This window comes from Penicillium taxi (assembly GCF_028828555.1).
Source record: "Penicillium taxi strain IBT 34144 chromosome Unknown utg000006l_segment0_segment0, whole genome shotgun sequence".
Classification (NCBI taxonomy): domain Eukaryota; kingdom Fungi; phylum Ascomycota; class Eurotiomycetes; order Eurotiales; family Aspergillaceae; genus Penicillium; species Penicillium taxi.
Genome location: NW_026643208.1, coordinates 527,180 through 548,235, shown reverse-complemented (window position 1 = coordinate 548,235; position 21,056 = coordinate 527,180). Strand labels below are relative to the sequence as shown.

At 45.2% G+C, this 21,056-nt stretch overlaps 6 protein-coding genes across 6 annotated transcripts; 3 read left to right on the top strand and 3 right to left on the bottom strand.

Moving 5' to 3' along the window:
• Window positions 1-1,631: 1,631 nt before the first annotated feature.
• Window positions 1,632-2,443, bottom strand: N7495_009329 (GLTP domain-containing protein; the record flags this gene model as incomplete). The annotated part of the gene is made up of 4 exons (XM_057211980.1): window positions 1,632-1,929; window positions 2,005-2,123; window positions 2,182-2,240; window positions 2,299-2,443. 4 exons carry the CDS (start codon window positions 2,441-2,443, stop codon window positions 1,632-1,634), a joined length of 621 nt encoding a protein of 206 aa, XP_057058843.1.
• A 348-nt stretch (window positions 2,444-2,791) lies between these two features.
• N7495_009328 (sporulation-specific 71 family protein) lies at window positions 2,792-6,248 on the top strand (the record flags this gene model as incomplete). Its single annotated transcript, XM_057211979.1, has 3 exons — window positions 2,792-2,902; window positions 2,982-5,642; window positions 5,694-6,248. 3 exons carry the CDS (start codon window positions 2,792-2,794, stop codon window positions 6,246-6,248), a joined length of 3,327 nt encoding a protein of 1,108 aa, XP_057058842.1.
• A 199-nt stretch (window positions 6,249-6,447) lies between these two features.
• Window positions 6,448-7,405, bottom strand: N7495_009327 (putative mitochondrial inner membrane protease subunit Imp2; the record flags this gene model as incomplete). The annotated part of the gene is made up of 2 exons (XM_057211978.1): window positions 6,448-6,805; window positions 6,912-7,405. The coding sequence occupies 2 exons, from the start codon at window positions 7,403-7,405 to the stop codon at window positions 6,448-6,450; spliced, it is 852 nt and encodes a 283-aa protein (XP_057058841.1).
• Window positions 7,406-9,086: 1,681 nt separating this feature from the next.
• N7495_009326 (macro domain-containing protein) lies at window positions 9,087-9,719 on the bottom strand (the record flags this gene model as incomplete). Its single annotated transcript, XM_057211977.1, has 1 exon — window positions 9,087-9,719. One exon carries the CDS (start codon window positions 9,717-9,719, stop codon window positions 9,087-9,089), a length of 633 nt encoding a protein of 210 aa, XP_057058840.1.
• A 795-nt stretch (window positions 9,720-10,514) lies between these two features.
• On the top strand, window positions 10,515-10,820 carry N7495_009325 (uncharacterized protein; the record flags this gene model as incomplete). The annotated part of the gene is made up of 1 exon (XM_057211976.1): window positions 10,515-10,820. One exon carries the CDS (start codon window positions 10,515-10,517, stop codon window positions 10,818-10,820), a length of 306 nt encoding a protein of 101 aa, XP_057058839.1.
• Window positions 10,821-19,111: 8,291 nt separating this feature from the next.
• nsdD (GATA-type sexual development transcription factor NsdD) lies at window positions 19,112-20,845 on the top strand (the record flags this gene model as incomplete). The annotated part of the gene is made up of 4 exons (XM_057211975.1): window positions 19,112-19,143; window positions 19,204-20,044; window positions 20,238-20,495; window positions 20,633-20,845. 4 exons carry the CDS (start codon window positions 19,112-19,114, stop codon window positions 20,843-20,845), a joined length of 1,344 nt encoding a protein of 447 aa, XP_057058838.1.
• Window positions 20,846-21,056: the final 211 nt, after the last annotated feature.

Genomic DNA, 21,056 nt, shown 5'->3' with positions numbered 1-21,056 from the left:
ATTTACACTTCAAAGAGTACATCTGATATCTAGGCGCGTATTGTGCTAAAATGAGCGTCGAGAGAAATGCTTCACTATGAGGAATAGGTAAGATAATAGTCAGCTTAGCGAGAGTTGGGGAAATTAGCATCTACAAATCGGCTCCACAGTGGATCATAAAAACGGCTGAGATCGTGGACTATCAAACCATGCAGAAAAAAGAGTCTACTAGTATCTTTGCATTTTATGACTTGCATACCTATTAATTAATAGGTCTATCTTTGTCTGGTACATTACCCGTGGACGGCTATCTATCTGATAGCGAAATAATAATACATTGTTGTTGAATCAATCGATTGACTCGAATTTGGGGAAAATGAAGCTAGATCTATTATTAACCTGAGACTGGAAAACTTCCAAGGTTCCAAGGTTATATGGCTTGTGGATCTCCAGCCTTGCTCATATTAAATTGCTATCAGTACTGAGGTAGCTGGTATAGTCAGTTAACTACACTCGCACTGGTTTCTTAACTAGCTATCTATTCTAACCACAATGAGGACCCTACAAAAATATTTATTTGGTAAACTTCTTTTTTGGGGTGGATGTGAGGGTGTGCATTGGACAACATCCTTCTTACATCTTGAATTCTGTCTCTAATTTACGGGCAAGACCATCCGCCATGGATTGCATGGCTCTTCATTTTAGAACCCAGTGTACTGCTGTGCAGCTAGCCGATGCAACGAACTGATCTGTTGATGACGGGGAGAACTTAAGTATTATCTTTGTTGGCTCTGTTGAATTAAGGCTATTTTGTCGTAGTTTATCATAGCCCCCAATTCGCAGCCTTGGTTCACCTTGTAGTCGATAGCCTGTTTGCTCTAACTTAACATGTCAGGCTGAGGGCTCTTAGCCAGATCAGCTTCAGAATACGGATGATTCCAGCTTCATTTGTCACCTAATACCAATTTGTTTGGGTGGAATTATAGGCCCCTAATTTAAATAGTCTAGGGTTTTAAAGGTGGATCTTGGAAAATCATGGCTTGACATACATTGCTGGCTTCATTAAGTCGGGATAGAAGAGTCATCTGTCGGAACCCATTATGTTTTTTTCTTTCTTTCATACTTATCATCGAGGTTGTTCCATAGCCGTGGTCCAGGCAGCAGCTCCTCATGGCACTGTTTCATCGACTCTGCAATATTCGACGGAGATATATATGCAGGTGTGATAATGCAAATAGTTTGTATTCGGAGGATTCTTGAGATTATGAGCCATTACAAAAGATATCCCGAAATTTATTGAAGGATTCCTAAACTATATCGTTCAAGCCGCATTAGAATAGTTCACTGCTATGGCTGGGCATCATATTTTGAACTGTACGCAGTAGGTAGTAAATAGCTATACGAGTTGTTCAGGTTAACAGCTACCTAGATAGGTGCATATTCCTACTTGTATGTTCGCTAAAATAGTGTAATTTAACAACACAGCGTACTCATGTACTTAATTTATAAACAGTATATTCAATGCCAATCGCAGATTCGCTATATGAATGAAGCTAACGTGCTCGCAGAGCCACGGAATCCAACATGTACATATTAAATTCACACCAAGAGTATAGCTGACATTTAGCCAGGTGTTCCATGAGGGGAAAAGATTACTTCCACTGAGCTTCCTTGCGGGCCTGGAATTTCTTCAGAATATCCAACAACTTCTCCAAGGCCGCAACCTCCTTCGACATGGCAGTGTCGACGTTAACCTGGCTGTCACCTAATTTGGCAATAAAATCCTTCCGGTATGGGGTTGCGGACATGGCAGCGCTGAAGAGGGGCTTAACGATGAAGCTGTGGTGAGGCTTGAGGGTGCCACCGTAGGCATTGCGGAAGGAGTCTGAAAGCTCACTGGAGGGGTTGTCAAGGTTGTGGCGGAGAGCCTGGGCAGTGAAATCAAGACCACTAATGAGACAAAAGTCAGTACATTCCACTAAAGGCAGAGTGATCGTCACAAAGCTACTTGGTATTAGTACTCACCGGACCAGCCAGAGCAAACCCTCGGTAGCGGTGTGCTTCTTAGTCTTCAATTCATTCAGAACAAGTGCCTGTAGAGTCTCAGACTCGGCAGGGGCTTCGAGTCTGCGGTCCCGAATTTTCTATACAGTATATTAGTATAGGGTCTATAGCTTATGCAGGGAGAGGGAGTAAACGGACCTTGATGTTGCCCAGCAAATCACTCTTGACGGGATTGAAAGCGACAGAGCCGAGGACATCTAGACAAATTATTCTTATGAGTTTGAGATCTGATAGCAGTGAGACTGGCGTATCTACCGAAGAGAGAGACTAGAGCTTCGGCAGCTTGGAGGAAATCGTCTGTGGAGATAGCATCGTCGTTGGCAGCGTCAATGGGAACATCGGCGAAGGACTTGGTCAAGGTATCGAACCAAGTACCACCAGGAGGGAAAGTAGCAGCCATAACTGTGATTTAGTAAAGTAGATTAATCAATTGAAGGAAGAGATGAAAGAGCTGGGGAGAAGCAATATCCAGACACCTGTCTACTCCCTACACCGCCACTGTGTAAACATTGCAAACACGGAAGGCATACTGCTTATATAATGAACTTTGTATCCCTATTACATAATTTCGCTGTACGGAGTACCGACGTCATCACTGGTAGTGCATCGAGATTCAATCGATCCATCTTGTAATTGGCTCCTCGCGTTCCTGGTCGATCGCTTCCTGATTTCATGGGTCTCATTTTCTTGACATGCAGCTCATTCTTCTCCATCTCACCCCCTTAAGGGTAAATGCATCATCGGTATCATGAGTGATCCGAATCAGGCCAGCACCTCAGCACAGTCTGAAACTACTAACCCGGCACACCATGAGCATTATCATGGTTTACCCGTCGGCTCTTTCACCGATCAAAAACTAGTATGTTAACCCCAGATCTCTGATCCATTATCCCCACACGTTCGTACCCGCCCCTAGCTCACATATTCCCAATTAATAGCGACATGCCTCCGCCCATCACTTGCATATGACAAATCGTCGCTTCTTCATAGGGCCAATTCCAGAGGGTTGGCTTCATGACCATCGAAAGTCGTGGTACAAATCAAGGCTTCGGTTCAAGAATTATACCTCGAAGAAGGTTTCGTTCTCAGTTGACCCCGTGACTCGTCACTACACCCAACTAGATATTAGCCAGAGCCAGGGCAACAGCGAACCAACGGCTCAACCCTTGAATGAGAATATCACTCTCACATTCACGCGCACAAACAACGACTCTGAGTTGGAAGATGAATCTGGTTTATCTGAACAAGAAATAGTCGAAGGAAGCACCGGGGATCTCCGTACAGTCTTCTTTTCTGCACTTGGGGAGGAGGAAGAGGCAAATGGGAATGAAAATGGGCTTGGGATTGACATCGGAGCTGAAAGTGCCGCTTCAATTGACAGCTTGCCCTCAGACTCTGATAGTACACCCCGGCCGAGTCGAGCAGGCGAAAGAGAACAAAATGATGTGTACGATAACGGCGCCGCTTCGTCTTCGTTCGTTACAGCAAGGGAGAACGCATTCAGTCCACCAGATACAGATCAGATATCGGTGTCAACAATACGTGCTAACCAAACACTTTCCGTCCCCGGAGCTCAACCAAAATCGAAAGCAGAGCGGAGCATAAGAATCGCAGATCCTCGCGCCACAAGTCCGTTGAGTTCTGTTGCTTCTGCAGGAGTGAGCGAAGCCGATTCCACTACCCAATTGCTGAAAGGAAAACAAAAAGAGCAGAAGTTGAAATCTAAAACTTCGGGAATTTCTCGGATGACACTGGAGCACCAGGAACCGCAGGACGAAGGAGATAGCCAGGAAGACAAATCAGATCATGAGGGACGAATTACGAAGAAAATGGCTAGATTCAACATTGATGATAAGGTAATGCACAGGCAACAGAGGTTGCGTAACCGCATTGCTAAGACTCAGGATACAATTTCTGCGAATCGACCCCGGAGGCGAAAAGTACAAAATGGGGAGATTGTCAAGGCTGAGAAAATGCTAGTTCTCGTTGAAGAGACGATGCAAGACACTCTGCCTGACAACTACACCGAGAATGATAGCCTTCGCATGGAGACTCGGACTGCGGATAAATGGCGGGAGTTCCTGGTTGTTTGTCGGAAAAGCTCTGCAGAGCATGTGCCGTTTTCCCTGCAAATGTACCGCACGCGCGTGATACCAGACATGCAAAGTAAGAATAACAAAACCCCGCCTTATCACGAAATAGGGCTCAACCATAAGACCACTGGGGTCAACTTCTACTCGACACTTGATAAGACTCTTGTGCTTTGGCGTCCTAGCAAACACGGCACAAAGATATACATTCTCCGTCCCAAGTCGTCAGCGCATGCGGCTGAATGGTATACTTTCATCCGCCAGCTTTTAGGCTGGCGCCGCCCAAACAAACTGCCCATCAATGTGCCTGACCTTGGAGTGTCGTTGATCTTCAAGAATCCATTTCAGAAGTTGGAGGCTGAATTAGGAATCTCGCCAAATGATGCTCAGCATACCACCATTCTAAGTCGATCCGCCGCTGGTAATTTAGCTGCCGAGTCCATCATTAGAACCTGCATCAAGATGCTCGAGGGCCAGCCTGAGTGGGCTGAGGTCTTGAAGACTTGGTCCAAAACAGAGAAGATGGGTCTTGCCTGGAAACGGTATGACCGTCTCGAATGGGTGTTTGGCGTCAACGAAGAGAACATGTATGGCACGATAGCGATGCAGTCATCACATGAGCTTGAACTTCGGCCGCGGCACCACTACTCCACAACAGTCAACACTGAAGACAAGAAAGAAGAGGAGCCGCCGCCAGTCGAGGGATTCTTGATTCGGCTGACATCTCAAAAAGGTGTGCATCAGTGGAGGAACAAGATTTTTTTCAAAAGACTGTACTTTTTCACAGAAGACCACCACTTGTTATTCTGCAGGCCAGCCAAGGCATACCCTCCTGCACCACCAAAACTATCACCAACTGACGAAACGACCATACCCTCCCCTCGTGAAATCCTGAATGAGGCACCTATCTCTTGGGACATCGATCCGTACCCAGTACAAGATGGGGATGTTGCATGGCTCACCAGTGGAAACCCTGAATATGTTCAACGGCATGACGAGGAAGCCTACGCTCAGATGAAGAGGAACGCACACAACATGATCAATTCAGATGGATATATCGATCTTTGCAAGGTTCGTGAGGTGCGTCATATCCACCGTGGAAGTTCTCCAGCCGATGCGAACATACAAGATGGGCCTGCTGTGGACTTCAATCCCGAAGCCGCGGACTCTCGGCAAGAGGACGGTGCAACCAAACAATTTGAGGACGATCGAATTTTTGAAATGGTTTTGGAGAATGATCTGATTGTCCGTCTTCAGGCATATGACGTTGACACTTGTAATGAATGGGTCAATAGACTGGACGCCTTGGTGAAGTATTGGAGAGCGCGCACCGCAGATGATACCGCAGAGTTCCAGGCTGTACGCCAACGTAACCTTAAGCTTTTGGATATCGACGAGGAGACGGAATCAATCATGGGACAGTTTGCTGATAAGTGGGAGGTTAAAAAAGCTGAGGCTTCGCCTCACTTGCATAACATGTGTTCTCTCTCAGGTTGTCGGATCATCAGGGTAAGTTGTGATTTAGACTCGAAAACAGCTTTAATTACTGAAAAGGATTAGATGTCCGGTCAGCTCTACCGGAAACCCCGTCGCCGTGGCACCTTTGCCAGATGCCACGTTCTTCTTACAGATGGGAAATTACTTATCTTCCGCAGCACCCTCCGCAAGCAGAACGGTGTTCAAATCCCACACATTCACCAAGATCTCGAAACAACCATTGACCTCAGCGATTGCTACATCTACTCCGGACTTGTCACTGAGAGCGATTTGCTATATGCCAACCAGACTTTTGACAGTAATAACCCAGGTGTTCACGCCTTACCTCGAATATATTTAGCTTCCGACGGTTTCACTAGCCGTGACGAAGACGCAGCTATCACATTCGTTATTTGGCAACCTCTCAAGAAAAGCTACTTCCGTGCCCAAGAGCAGGATGCACAAGGGGAAGCTAAACGGTCCCTAAGACATGTCTCAACGTTGGGAAAATATGGCCGCACTATTGTGTTCAAGGCCCGTAGTCGTGTTGAGAAGGACAGATGGGTGTTGAGTATCTCTTCTGAGATCGATCGTCTCCAGGAGGAGAATCATGAAGACATTCGCATTGTTTCTCAGTAACTCGGGTTCCATACGAGCGCCTTGGATTTTGATTTCTTTCTCGGGGCTCGGATAATACTTAATATTGGCTCTTTTAAACAAGGGCACCTCATAGTCTTAATAATACAATGATATAATGGTACAAGGCCCCAAGGGACCCTAATCCTAGTCTTAACAAATTCCCGCCGCGGGAATCTTGACAAGATGTTCAAATCTTTAGTTAGAATTTTCTACCCAGCTCAGGTTCCCCCAGAACCACAGCATTCTTGACAACCCGATCCCGAACACTCTTCCGATAAGTATACTCAGGCTTATCTTCGTCCCAGTCCCTCCAATTCAACCACCGCCAGCGAGGCCCCAGAACCGCAAGCACTCGCCCCGAAATCAGAGAAATACTGACAGGTCCGTATGTATTGCTATCTATCGTCGTTTTCGGATCCTCGGCATCACCCTCCAGCCAAACATGATTGAATGGCACGATCTGCGAAGGCTTAAGGCACGGTTCACGAGTGTGAATGCGGTCTCCCGGAAGTCCGACAACGCGCTTCACAGCAATCTTAGTAGGGTCAGACGGTGAACTAGACAAAGAGACAGAATTAGTACAAAATGATAGAGCAGCGTAGTATTAAAGCATCTCTGTAGAAACGAGATATCAGACCGAGGATGTCTGGATTTTCTCCATACCGGAATGTTACGACCATGCCCCGTTCTAACACTCTCTGGGACCAAAGTCCCCATGACCACTGGTTGACAAGCACAAAGTCGGATTTAGTATGGTCCTGATCATAGTTTTCGTTCAGATAGGGAGTCATCGAGGGACCGCGTATCCACATTAGCTGCGCGACATTTTGAGTGAAGAAGCCAGAGATTGGTATGAGCGGAACGAGGATTTTGACAAAGCGAGGCAGGCGGGTATAGCTAAGCCGTAGCCGAGAGAAGATGGAAGAGTCGAAGAGTCTTTTAGATAGTGATTTGGGATCTAGGAGTTTGACTTTGGGTTTTTGGGCGAGGATCTTGGCTTGGTATTCCAGGGAGGCGTATTTTTGTTGTGGTTGAGCTGGAGCTTTGGGGGCGAGCTTTTGCGCGAGCTTTTTAGCTGATTTGGGATTGAGGAAGTGTGCAGTGGATTTTTCTTGCGCTGATTTCGGAGATCGTGATTCGGAAGTTTGGGGTGGCATTTTGATTGGATGTTAACTGTATCTGTACAGCGTCGTCTCTTGAACAGTTGAAGTAGGGTAATTAATTGTGCATGGTTAAAGAGTGGAGAGTGAATTTGATAGCTTCGATTGTTTAAGTTGTGGATGATAGGGACATGATCGGCCGAGTCTCAATGCAAACAGTGTAAACATTTCTCAACGGCAACAACCGATCTTCTCTATGAAAGAACAATGTTTACATCGGTAGAGAACCAGTGCTATGAGTCGTCGAGTCCCGACTTCCTGTTCCTTGACTCCATACGGTTTAGGCTTCTGAATTTCACCCTCTCACCATATAAATATTTAAAAATGGGCTCGATCTTCAGTCGTACCTAGGCATTCGATCGTGAGTTACTTCGAATCATAATCATTTTCTAAAAAGCTATCAATGGGTATTTGATTCTGATCTTTAAGACCAAAGTGAATCAGTTTCGATTTCACGACACATTTAGTTGGAGAAGAGAGTGTGTCCACGGATACTGTACACTGTAAGGGTATCAAAATCTTGATATCCAAAGACTTTGTCGAAGAGCGAAGAGCGTGCAAGTGTCCTCTTTTTAAAGATAGATGGATAAGTCTTAGACCTCTCGAGTTCAGGATAGAAGCTCAATTGGATGTGAGAATCTTGGATGCCCCGGAGTACTTGAAATCTCCTAGAATGGATCTGAATTAAATTCAGCAGCATGGTAAATATGACAATGAGGGTTTCGCCGCTCTCCTTTGAGTCCCTGGAGGCCTTGGGATTTAGACGGTCTCCATCTGCCTTATCACGCACTATATGGTTCAACAAGGAACACGTCTCACATTCATATTAGGCCTGAGGTCACTTATACCTAGGTATATCCCCACATCTCCCGGTCAAATCTTATCGAGCGGGATGAAAGACTATCTCGTTTGAAGGTTCCAATCCTGAACCCTTCCAAGGTTGATGTGGATCCCTGAAAACGCCATCCAGATATCTCGGATCCGAGATGAAGCATATCGCCCAATTTGAGTATCGAGACGGAGGTAAAAGCAGTTTGGTACTACCTGCACTCGTTTCGTCTCTCAGAATCGAAATCTACCTGTAGTAATCATCATATCATCTCTGCAGGTTGTCAGATCTCAACTTCAAGTGTGTAACATAGTGGCCTAGAACCAGAATGGAATAGGACATTTAGATACAGGCCGATGTAGATTTGTCAGAGAGGGGATCAAACGCCAAGTATCGATGAAGTGCGGGGTTACAAAATCAATTCACAATTTATGAAAGAGAAAAGAGACAGAGATGTAGAGAGAGCTGAATCATATGTTGTACCCTCTCGGGTCAGAACGCTTGGGGAAATTTTTCTTTAGAGTACATGGGTCACGTAAAGTCGTGAAAATCGTTATGCGATTAGATGGTGAAGAAAGGTCCAGTCTGGACTTTCAATTACAGCCACCGAAGGGAATCCGGCCTCATGCAGCTAGGCTACCCTTAGGATCTTTCGCCTATGCGGGAGGAAATATTTTTCTGATAGTTGTTAGCTTTCTGTAGCCGAATTGCGAAGATCAAGCAGGAACAAGAAAGATATAAAGCTGGATAAAAATGGAAAAATGAGAAAGAAAAAAGCTGAAAACAGGATAAAATGGGGGAAAATGGAAAAATGGAAAAATGAAAAAACTGGAACTGGGAAAGGATCACTTACGGGAGCGCCTCGTCGTAAGCGGCCACATCCTCTGGCTGAAATAGGCAAAAGATAACGCGGGTTATTTTGCCGATATTTTCGGGCTCCTCGAGGAATTTTCGGACTTCATCCGCAGCAATAAAGGCAGCCTTGTCGTGGGGAAATCCATAGATACCAGTGCTGATACAAGAAAAAGCAATGCTACGAATACCTTTTTCCACAGCAACTTCGAGAGAGCGACGGTAGCATGATCGCAACAGAACAAAGGGACGACTGGGATCTCGGTTGTATTCAAGTCGGAAGACAGGTCCAACAGTGTGAATCACTCGTTCGCAGGGGAGGTAATAAGCTGGAGTAATTTTCGCATCACCAGGTTCACAGCCATCCAGACGGGAACATTCTTGCAATAGCTGTGGGCCAGCTGCGCGGTGAATAGCACCATCAACACCTCCACCGCCGAGAAGGGAGCGATTAGCAGCATTCACGATGGCGTCCACTTCAAGTTGAGTAATGTCATAGCGAAATGGAGAGACGATGTCATTTAGTACTTGCGACGGCGATTCGTTGGAGGAAAAAGACTCTTGCATTATGCCATCTCGGTAGAGGTCAGATAAAGTTGGGATATCTGTGAGTCTCCTGAGGGATGCCATCTTGATAGAGAAGATGGGCAAACACGCACACACGGTGAAGTGAAAGAGATCGTTCGGGTCTAAGTCTTAACGCGGGGGAAGTTTGAAGATCCCCCGCGCTTGATGAAGAACGCGTAGTCACGTGATCAGTGGTTAAGAAAAAAGCAAACTGTGGGAAGCGGCTGAAGGCGAATGTAGTGGTGATGGGGATTTTTACATGAGTGGTCGGGTCTAGAATTAACTCGAGCCAATTTGTGGCTTTTTTTCTTCCATGATTTTTTTGGAATTCTTGGTGGTCTTGTTGGTTTTTTTGAAACCCTGAAATTAGGGCAAGAAGTATACGAGTATCTCCAACAAACTCGGAAAGTACAACTCCAGCAGCGACTATGACTGACAATATACAGTTAATTTAAGGTCATCCAAATGAGGCACTAAGAGCCAACAATTCTATTTGCGAAGTCAACTTTGGAGATAATCATTCTGTCTGCCAATAATCAAATCTAGACCAGCCTTCTCAGTATTGAATAGACTTGAATCAATTTCCTGCTTTCCTGCAAAACATCTCTCACCTACGAGTCATATCTTATGATCAAAGATTCCAGCTCTATGTACCCCTTAATAAAGGCAAGATGTCACAAGATGAAGTCAAAATAGTGGCATAGGACATGAGATCAAAGAGGGGAGGGAAAAATCATACGATGCGTACAGGGTCAAATTCAAGGATAGCCTGGTCCTTCTCCACGATAAGCATAAGGCATAGTACACAGGCAGGTTACAATAATCATACTGCGGGATCGATCGCGCACGGCACTTGATATGGAAACCCACACTACATATGAAATCTGCACAGCATCTAATGCGACACACTTTGACGAGTGGTCAGTGACTTCCTCCTACCCCCTTGGTGACCGGTCCAAGCCAAAAGTACGAGGCTTGCCCACCGTAGGAGTCCAGCCCCAATCATTTTTACAGTCAGGATCGGGATTTGCTGGATTCACTGTGTTGCCCCCCTTCCTCTCAAGGTCCAGTTGGGAATGGGTAGCGGCTTGGGCGCTGAGTAGAGTGCAAACCTTGCGTGGCGGCTGCACCAATTTTCTCGTTGGTCCTGTTGTTCTGGTCTAGATGAATAAGGGATTCGGGGGAATGAGATGCATCGCCACCATCTTCGGGGGAATGAGATGGTACTTCGAGAAAGGTACAAGTCACGAAGATGGACTTTATCGAGTAGCGCTAAAGTAGGAGTAAGCCTGAATGCAGGCAGATCCAGAATCGTATTGAGGATTCCCACTTCTCCCAATTGAGAGAAGGTTGATTTTGCCCTCTCTCTCCTTCTTTTGTACTAGATCATTCGATCAGCATCCACACAGGTTTCCGCCACTTGGAAAAACTTGAAATGGAGATGCCGTGAAAATAAAATAGGAAATAAAAATGAAAATGAAAATGTAATTTCGGACCTACTTCCCCATAAAATCCTGCAAACAAACTTGTAATACCTGAATGCTGAGTCTTTCGTCCGAGGCAACAGTAGCCAGACTCACAAACCTAGGTAGAAGCAAACATGGCAATTTCAAAGTAATCCCCTCACGGTGGAGCCAACGACAGAATCATATCTGGCTCTTTTTTCCTTTTTTTTCCCTCGGTGGAGTAAGAAAACAAAAGCAACGAGGATGGCGGCCGTTTTCCTGTCAGAGTGACACTCCCGAGGACCCATCGAAATTCAGAGTGAGACCCTCACTTCTCACTGGCTGATTTCGATTGCAGATCCTCTAAATGGCTATGCTGTCACCTTTAATCACACGGATCTATTTCACCAAGCGTAAACCTCCACTATCTCAGCCCGTCACCCTCCTGTTGGAGCAAGAGATTTCACACCGCTATGTTTATTGGTCGATGTCTGTTCCAAGATTACGCACTACGAGAAATACCAAGATTTTATTGAGTTAGCTTCGAATGGTATTTGGAATCTGGTCACTCGAACGAACATGTTCCTGTTTTCGGTCCCATTCCGAATATCTTATTTCTTGTGTGACCCTACAGGTTGGTAGGGGACTGAAAAATTCCAAGTGTCTCAATTACGGAGCACCGCTACAATCTTGGAAGTGGCACTAGTTTATCCACTGCCACAGAAAATATCTACGTCCTCCCGGATCTAGATTGGTTGCTAATGCAGACCCCATGCCGCTAGCAGCTGTCATATACCTAAATAGATTGCACCTGCAGCTTGCATATATCAAATCTTCATGATGACGGTACTTCCAACCTTGGAGCGGTTGACTGAATTTTGTCAGGTATTGGTCATATATTTGTCAGATATGCTCTACTCGACGTGTACACCTACACAGTACACAAGAAATCTCCAGATTTCAAAAAGCGTTCCTGGTGCCAAAGCGAAGGATCCGGACGGCATGTAGCTCGCTTCACCGTATCTCTTGGTAAATCCATTGGCATAGTGGTTTCATAATTCCCCGCAAGCTCATCCACTAAGTTGCAGAAAACCGTCAGTGAGCGCAAGCTTAAATCTGTCTAATGTCTATCTTGTTCGGTATGGAATACATAGCTTCCAAACCGAAACCAAAAAAACTGAGCGAGACACGGCTTTCTTCCATCAACCACAGAGCACACATTCAGGACTTTTCCAGCGATAGCGCTGTACTAATGTGCACTAACATCGACACACCGAACGACCCGATCCGCCCCCAAATTGGAGCCATCGACGCCAAAATCCATGTTTATGATGCATGAACTTGCATAAGATCCCAAGGCTAGTAACGGTATCGGAAGGCTTCCGCTGCATTAGTTTTGACTAGGTATGGAGTGGCTCGAAACTAGCACACGGAATCTGAGACGCGAGTCGATCAGATTCGGCCGAAGCATCTGGCATAGCCCGGTAAAAGCAACATCCCCGTGGGCTAGACCAAGACAAATTCTACCAAAAACTCTGTCCAATATTGATAGACATATGACTCGCTTGGGCCTGAACCTTGGTTAATCAGCTTGGATCAGCTTGGGTCAGCCTCTAAATTGATTGATTTTTTTTTAATTTGCTTTATGTTTATTATTCCCGAAGCTCTCCAGACCCCAGAATCTCATATCGAGATGCTCAAATCCCGCGGACTCGATTTCCAAATCCCGTTATGAGGCCTGTGCGGGCGATCGATTGCAACGACCTGGGGTACATTCCTCCATACTGAAAAGTACTTGCTCTCTATTTAGATGTTTGCCTTGATCTCCAGTGATTTCCGCTAGACCGAGCAAAAGGACTCCATGACACGTCCCTTGCCACTGACCGATAAACCAGTTCAAAGCAGCGGTCAAGTCTTGATTCGTGTTCAGGAGACGGTAGACGAAGCTTGGACTTGACCTGTGGAAAGGAAGATTCCATACGGGTACCTGACCCAGACTAAGGCTAGATGACGCAGCTCCAGCGTACTCCGTACTTAGATCCATGATCACCCTTGATTCAGGATGAACCCACAGCTCCATCTAGATACGGCAACAAGAATATTTGGAATAACTCACTACCATCTAGAGAGTGGGTCATCCTAAACAAAGCAAAGTACCTGATTCCGTACGGGCTCATTACTGTACGTATATTTCATATGAATAGGGTAAACTTCGGCAGTGTTCAAGTGTCCTCACTGACCGGTCGACATGATCGACAAGCTCTCCCCATTTTGTCATAGAATTCCCTCCTTTTTTCAGTTCTTGATTTTGTAATCGATTCTGATCTTGTGGAAACCCGGTCCATAGGAAAACCTGGAGCAAATAGTGCATCCACTACAGAAATCAGACTCCACTGAGGCTGATCTTAACAAGGAAGAATATTGGCCCATCGTCGTGGCTGGCTCGAAATCGAACTCGGCTGGTTCGATATACGCTGTCGTATCTCTGTCAGTCCAATTGTCTCAAAGTTCCTGTGTCGATCTAGGATCCTTGTGCCGAAGCCCTGTAGCGCTTTTAGTTTCTCCATGTTGAGATTGGGTGTGGATCTGTGTTTCGGGTACCTGAAGTCTTCGTTCAAGGGTTCACGTTTATATTGATATGCCCGTGTATCGTCAAACCATAAGGCACAAATCTATGAATCACCTCATTTCCACCTTGGAAGGTTTGTGAAGTGCTCCGTGCTTTGTATTTTGTACCATGTATGATAGTACATCTGTACGATCCATTCCAAACTAGGAAGGATGGTTAATTCCAGCGCCTTGGGTACCATGATTATTATAATCGATAGTTTGTCAGGATCGTGGCATTCTTGACTTTTGATGGTGGAGAAAGGTCACCAAAAGGGAGAATTCTCCGGGACGCCCTGTGAATTAAAGAAATAAATTACCGGAAAAAGAGCGGTTCAACTTGTAGTTGGCTCTAAGTGGATCTTCAAAGCGGGAGACTTCTTCGGATCCATTCCAGATAAGTTAGCGTTAGAACCATCAGGGTAATAACGGTCAGCCCACTTAGGTTATTTATTTTTTTTTCCATTCCAATCTTGCGGGATCTCGCTCCAGGCATGGGATCGACTGATTTCTTGTGGAGTTAGTGTCCTCTATCTCCTTTGCTGAGTTTAACCGGACAGCCCATGCCTAGTGGCCCACTGGAGTCTTCCACTCTTCAATTTTACTCCGTGCTTTCTACTCCATAAGCTATCAACAATGACCTCCACCTCTTCTGCTTTGGGCGTCAATGACTACTAACCGTTTTTCTTCGTTTCTTTTTTCGTTAGCGCCTGCCGATCAAGGCGGGTCTGAGAACGGGCTGGGCGTGGTTTAATTTTGGGACCCTAGTCTATTAGTCTACCCCCTGTCGAGAATATGTACTATGGGATTCCAGAACGGTTTCCACTGATCCATACAACTAGCTCATACTCGGAATAGATGTCGTACGTCTTTGACGATCTTCCAAGTCAGTGTCTGTATTTGGAGGCAAGAATCCAAGACGGGTGAAACTTTCTCAGCCGTGTTGATGGGACGTGCAGAAGAGCTGAAGCCTGAAAAGCCGTTGAATCACAATGCAGGCAGAACACAATGCCCACGTGTAAACTTTGATGTTTTCCTTTCTGGGTTTAGTGTCGTAGGAAGAGAAGATAGAGTTGAAAGCAAAAAAAAAAGTACGGAATTACCATAAACGGCCCTTGATACATTACGTTCTATACCCAACAAGATTGGGACTTCATGACTGCCATGACATAACTATTTCATCACATTGTAAGGAGTGCATTATACTGCCTCTTCATGACTATGGAGTAGTTTTGTCGGTAAACTCTGTGATATCATGGCCAAAGCCGAACCGTTGTCAATACTTGTCCGAACTAGTAACACCGCTCACCCCTGTCGGAGCTAGTAATAAGGAATGGCTCATTATCACAAGATCTGACACTCCGATGGAAAGTTCGAAGAAAGAGGGGCTTTTATCGAGGCGTAATTCAAGACAGTTTCACTCATTTTCATCCATATTCCATCAATTATTATTCTATACTATCTTTAGCGTGGCACTGGGCAGACACAGATACAAGGATGTGCTTGTAGGTGAACTCCGTAGCGGGGAGTACGCTGTAGATACTTGTCCGTGTTGACAGTACAAGATGAAAAACCTGATAGCGAGATCCACATGATGTACCAACTCTGTGGGAATCTGTCATCAATCCCTTTATGGCACAATGCAGATTTCCGCCCCTTGCTAGTTCAATTTCATTTGTCACTAACGCTGTCAGACCTGTCAGAGATAGCCTGCAGATTATAGTGTCCTAGGTACATATAGAAAGTTGACTACGAAGTAGTACTTTTGAGGATTAAACATAACCCCCAATTTCAAAAGGTCCAAGGCATCTAGGTAATAAAAGACAGGACCGAACTCTCCATCTGTCAATTAAACTACTTAACCTATTTGAGGCTAGAGATCGGGCTAATTACCGCTTGAAATCTCCACAGCTCGGAGAGTTTATCTTCCCCCTATTTTTCCTAGTGCCACGGTGGTCCAAGGTCTAAGGTCTAAAAGTACTGATCGGGGAATTCTAAAGCGCCAATCCTTAACCTTTGAGGGGAAGGTTAGATCACTGGCATTTGGTGGCGTCACGGAAACGATCCTCACACGGAGGTTTGACTACGTAGGGTCGTGAACCGTGCTGTCGTTTTGTTACCTTGTGGAGACCCATGCTTTCTGAATTTATTATTCCTTTTTGTTTTAAGCCGTGTAGGATTTGGGATTTAGATTAAGATTTAGATTTCCAGTCATAGCGTTACCCACTTCTATTTTATTCGATCCTAATTTAATTCTACTTAGATTAGTAGAAAGGTTGACAGGATCCGAGGATTTGGGTACTCTGGTCCTAGGGGATGAACTAGTGAAAGGACAGAAGGGGAGGATGGAGGACGGAGCAGAGAGGAGTACGGAGTACGGAGTATAGAAATAAAAAGGGAGAGAAAAAGGAAAATAGGGAAAATAGGGAAAAAGTGGGATCGGATCTTCATCTCCAACCTGTCTTTTTTTCCCTTATTCTGGTTCGGGATTATCTGATCGTCCTTAGCGTATATGCTTTTAGCTCATCATCATCAGTCTTATCTTACTATTAAGAGCGGGGACAGGAAAACAAGTCTTAACGGTTCTCCTCGGTCGATCATCGAAGATTGAGCAAATTTGCCCTGAGTCGTTTTCTGAAAGGATCTGAGTCTCCATTTTATTTGTTCTTTCTGAGTCCATTGTGGACCAGTAGACTCCGTATTACTCCTATTGGCACATCACTGTTCAATATCCTGCAATTGAGATTTGATATCCTAATATTCGATATACGGCCACACTTCCTGCTTCCTCTCCATTTTTGTTTGATGAAGTACGGAAGTACTTGGTACTTTTATACTTGAAACTGAAAATCAACTGTGACGTAAATATTGGAATCTGTATCACATTACGGAGTCTTTAGTGCACGGTCATACACAGCCGATCTGTTTTGCTTATGTACAAGCGGCTCTTTTATTTTTCATGCATTCCCGGATCGAACCTCCAGTATCAGTATCCAATGAACGTTGATTAATCTGATCTTACAGCTACTATTGAACCTTGAAATCATGATATTCTTGGAATCGATGTAATACCATACCATTCATTGATGGATTGATTGTCCCGGTCGTGTCTGAAACAATAGTCTTCTATGCTTCCAAGTTCTCTCACGAGGAGAGACAGTCAAGCCTGCATCTGAGTTCTGAGGTCTGAAAAGTGACCTACCGCACTATACTAAATCTCAAGTGCACGGGACACCCGTGTGGCTGAGATGGTGCAATCCGGGTGTGGTCCAAGAAAGGATGTTGTTAGATCGATAGATGTGTCGCATCTGATCTTGAAAAAAAAAACGACGTTTCATCCTTCAAAACTTTGACCTGAAGAAGTCATAGCGGACTATGGATTCCATTTCTATTGATCCATTTCACGTTTACATGCCGACCGCATCTATGTTTTAATAGAAGTAAAAAAAGAAAAGACGAAAAAAAAAAAAAAAAAGAAAATCGGATGTATACAACGGGAGTATATTTGGATGAGTCGACGTTTGGGCCCTTGACCGTTGCGCCATGCATTCCATCCAAAAACAAGATACATGCTTATTACCGAAGACCAGGTACCTGTACTATGTATGTTTAGGGCTCTGAGGCTGTAGAGATGCCCTTGTCATAGGATGATCTCCAGGTAAGTTCAATATGGGGCGAGAAACAGAGAGCACTGGGCAACGGCCGAAGCGGGGTCGGGGTCAAAGCAGTACATACCTAGGTAATAGAGATGGATGTGTCGTGTACGGAATACTTCTATATGGATCATGGCCCCGATGGTCAACTAAATAAGATGAGGACTGAAATAAGCATACCCCTCTACAAAGCAAACATCACATGATCAGTGGAAATGAAAAACAGTACGATAAAAAGGGAAATACGATCTCACCAATCGCGCTCCTGTGGTCCGATCTCGATCTCAAAGCTTATTGAGCAACGTTGAAAAGTGAAACGGCTCGGAGGGAATACTGAAGGAGGCAATGAGACCGAGGGATCAAACAATAGGATCTGAGTTCTATCAGCGGAAAGACCCGAGATCGAAAGAATAAGGAATAAAGAATACGGGACTTAGTATTTTTGCTAGAATTGTACTACCGGAAAGAAAAGAGTGATTGGTTGTTAGAATCGATCCAGTTGCGATTTAAAGGGATTAAGGGAACTGTGTGACGTCTTATCTGAAGTGAGTACACAGTAGAAAAGTTGAGAGGTAAATAAAAATACGAGGTAGTATACAAGAGTATATCAAAAGGTAAAAAAAGGTAAAAAAGGTGAAAAAAGGTAAAATAATAGGTAAAATTAGTAAGAAGATATGAATAAAATACCAGATCCGCAGTTCGTGTAATCTACGGTTATTTCAATGCTGCTGTATTTTATCGTTATATATTACTTTATTATTATTATTATAATAATTATTATTTTATTATTATTATTATTTGCTACTCCACATTGATTCCTCCGATGGAGAAATAACGCTTTTCTTTTATTTTCTATAATTCTATAATTCTACATTTTTATTTAATTTTATATAAATTTTATAATTATCTAATTATATAATTATTTTTGAGTACTCCTTTCCTCCCCCGTTCATACTAATCTAAGACCCGAAATGAAGTAGCCTCGATCCCCTGATTATTTTGGCTTTTTCCTCCCCTCTTCTATCGATCGGATCGAAATCTTACTTTAACTCGCTTCCATTCCACCTCGTGCAAGAATACTTGGATTGACATTCTCCCTTCCTAAACCACGCGACTTCTTGTTTTCATCCCTTGCGATCGATCTTAATTTATTACTGTACTGTTCTGGTTTACTTTACTTCACTGTTTTACTGTTTTATTGTTTTGCTTTTACTTCTTCTCCCCCCCACCCTGTTACCTCTCTACATCTATCACCATCACATATACTCAAGATCATTCCTGGCAGGCTCCAGGATTTCTTTCCCTCCTACCAAAGTTCTATTCCCCGATCTAATCGGGCTTCATTGCCTGGTACACTTTCCCATCTGGGATCTATCTGCGAATCTTGGCTATTCTTGGTTCCTTGGGAATACGTTCGATATTGCCGTCACCCGAACCCTTTCGAAATAAGTGGACACGAACCGGTGGAATTCCCTGTACTGTCACACGAGCTTCCAAAGATTCAGAACCGTTATTTGGGCCATATCAATTTCTTCTTTTCAACAAATACTTCGTGTACCCCGGATCATCTTGAAACGCGATCGGACTTCCGCGTTGAATCTACGACCAAAACACATCTCCCCCATACTCCAGTCCCATACCCCAGTCTTGTTGATGAGGTTAGGATAACAGTGAAATACTGCCCATTCTACCATCCAGACTACTGCAACTTCTTACTTTTTCCCCCTCTTTAATCTTACTATCATTCATGATGGGGTCTTTGGAAGCCGCATCTAGGCACAGGTTAGTTTGGCCTCCTTGACATTCAGGAACTCAATCGCTGACTAGATCTTCTCAATGCAGAGACCCTTTGCCTGCCATCGGTTTCTTGGGCAAGGACGGCTTAGGATATTCCTCCCACTCTGCGCATACCCCCATTCTCAGTCCTAACAACATGTACTCCGGTCAACCGTTACCCTACTCTTACGCGCCAGCTACCACCAGTGGCCCATCCCAACCAGGTTATATCTCACCACCAGATTCACGTCGCGCTCTGGATGATGATAAAGAAAAGGGTCGCCAATCATTACCTTCAATCCACGAGGCTTTGGGCAAAGACAACCACCTCCCTTACCCTGCGCCGACCTCTGCTCCTCCCACACAACCTGGATCAGCGCCTCCATCACATCTCATCGGACGCTCCAGCGCAGAAGGACCACCCGGTCCTCCAAATCCTTTCTCCAACGGCCCGGCCTCAGGGTCACTGATGCGCGAACCAGGCTTTCCCCATCAACCCCAGCTCCAGGCAGAGGCCTCGCGCACTAGTCTCGCCTCCATCAGCACACAGGAGTCGCGTTCATCACTCCATTCTCTCAGTACCGGCAAGTCGCCGACTCAAAGCGCCAAAACTGGCATCACTTCGGTTTCCGGTTCTCAAAACTCCTCCGCTTACGACTACAGCGCACCGCCCTCCGCCGGCAGTGTTGCTTCTCCCAATTATAGCCATTTCCCTCCCAATTACTCCTTTCCTCCTCAGCAGAGTGGCCCGTCATACCACCCTACTGGACCTTACGATAGCCGGTATATGAATGCGCCTCGCGTGGAAGAAGTTAAGGGCTTCGGTCGTCCAATGCCTGGCCAACTGCATAGCGATGCAGTGAAACGACATCTAGATATTTACGATGTGGAGTCATCTCTCAATGAGGTATGAGGATTTTTCCCTTTTATTCTGCTATGGTGGGCACACATGGGAGATTAAATCTCCCCGCTGATCCGCCGATTGCCCGCCTGTGACTATCAAATCAGAACTGCGCTAACATGCCCCACGGAATAGATCTCCGATATGAGCAACCGAACATTGGACTTTTCTAGGCACTATGCCGCGAGGGCCTCATCAGACTCAGCGGTCTGGGCCGATCATGGGATCTCTCCCTACACTGGGTGAAGTGGAGGAGATGCTCCATATGCAGCGTCGGAACCAAGATGCCCTGATACGCATCAGGACAGCAGTGGTGAACCAAGAAGCGGCATTAGCCGAGCAGATTGCCCAAAGAAAGGCCTACAAGCCTGGCGAAGACGAGCACATGGCCATGTACCAAGAAGAGTACAAGGGCAACGGTGGATTTGCTGGTGCTGATTCAAAGAAACGGCGTGGAGTAAGTTTTTTTTTCCCCTACTCGCTCATTGCTTTCCGCCATGCCGTCACTGGTGCGGTTGGACCCCTTTGCAATCTATTATGCTATTTCTATCTATCAATTCTGAATTATGTTTGGCTAACCACCGTTATTTGCAGAAGGCAGCCCCTCCTGGTCGTTGCCACAGTTGTAACCGAGCCGAAACACCGGAATGGCGTCGGGGTCCAGATGGAGCCCGAACGCTGTGTAACGCGTGTGGCTTGCACTACGCCAAGCTGACTCGCAAAATGGGTGCCAACAAAGCCGCAACCCTGGGATCAAATCTAAAGCCCAAAACGACGCTAGGATCTGCATCTCCTCCAAGTCATTAAGCTTGTTTTTTTATCATCATTACTATTATTCATTATACTATTTTTCTCATGTGGCGTTTCATTCAAAGGCAGGAATAGAAAGGGACGGGGCAAAAAGGAGTTGGAGTTCAATGGCCATTTTTCTGTTTCTATTTTGCCGGTCTTTTCTTTTTTATTTTTCGGGGATTTGGATCTTATGAAACATAACTTATCCCCCCCCCCTTTCCCCCAA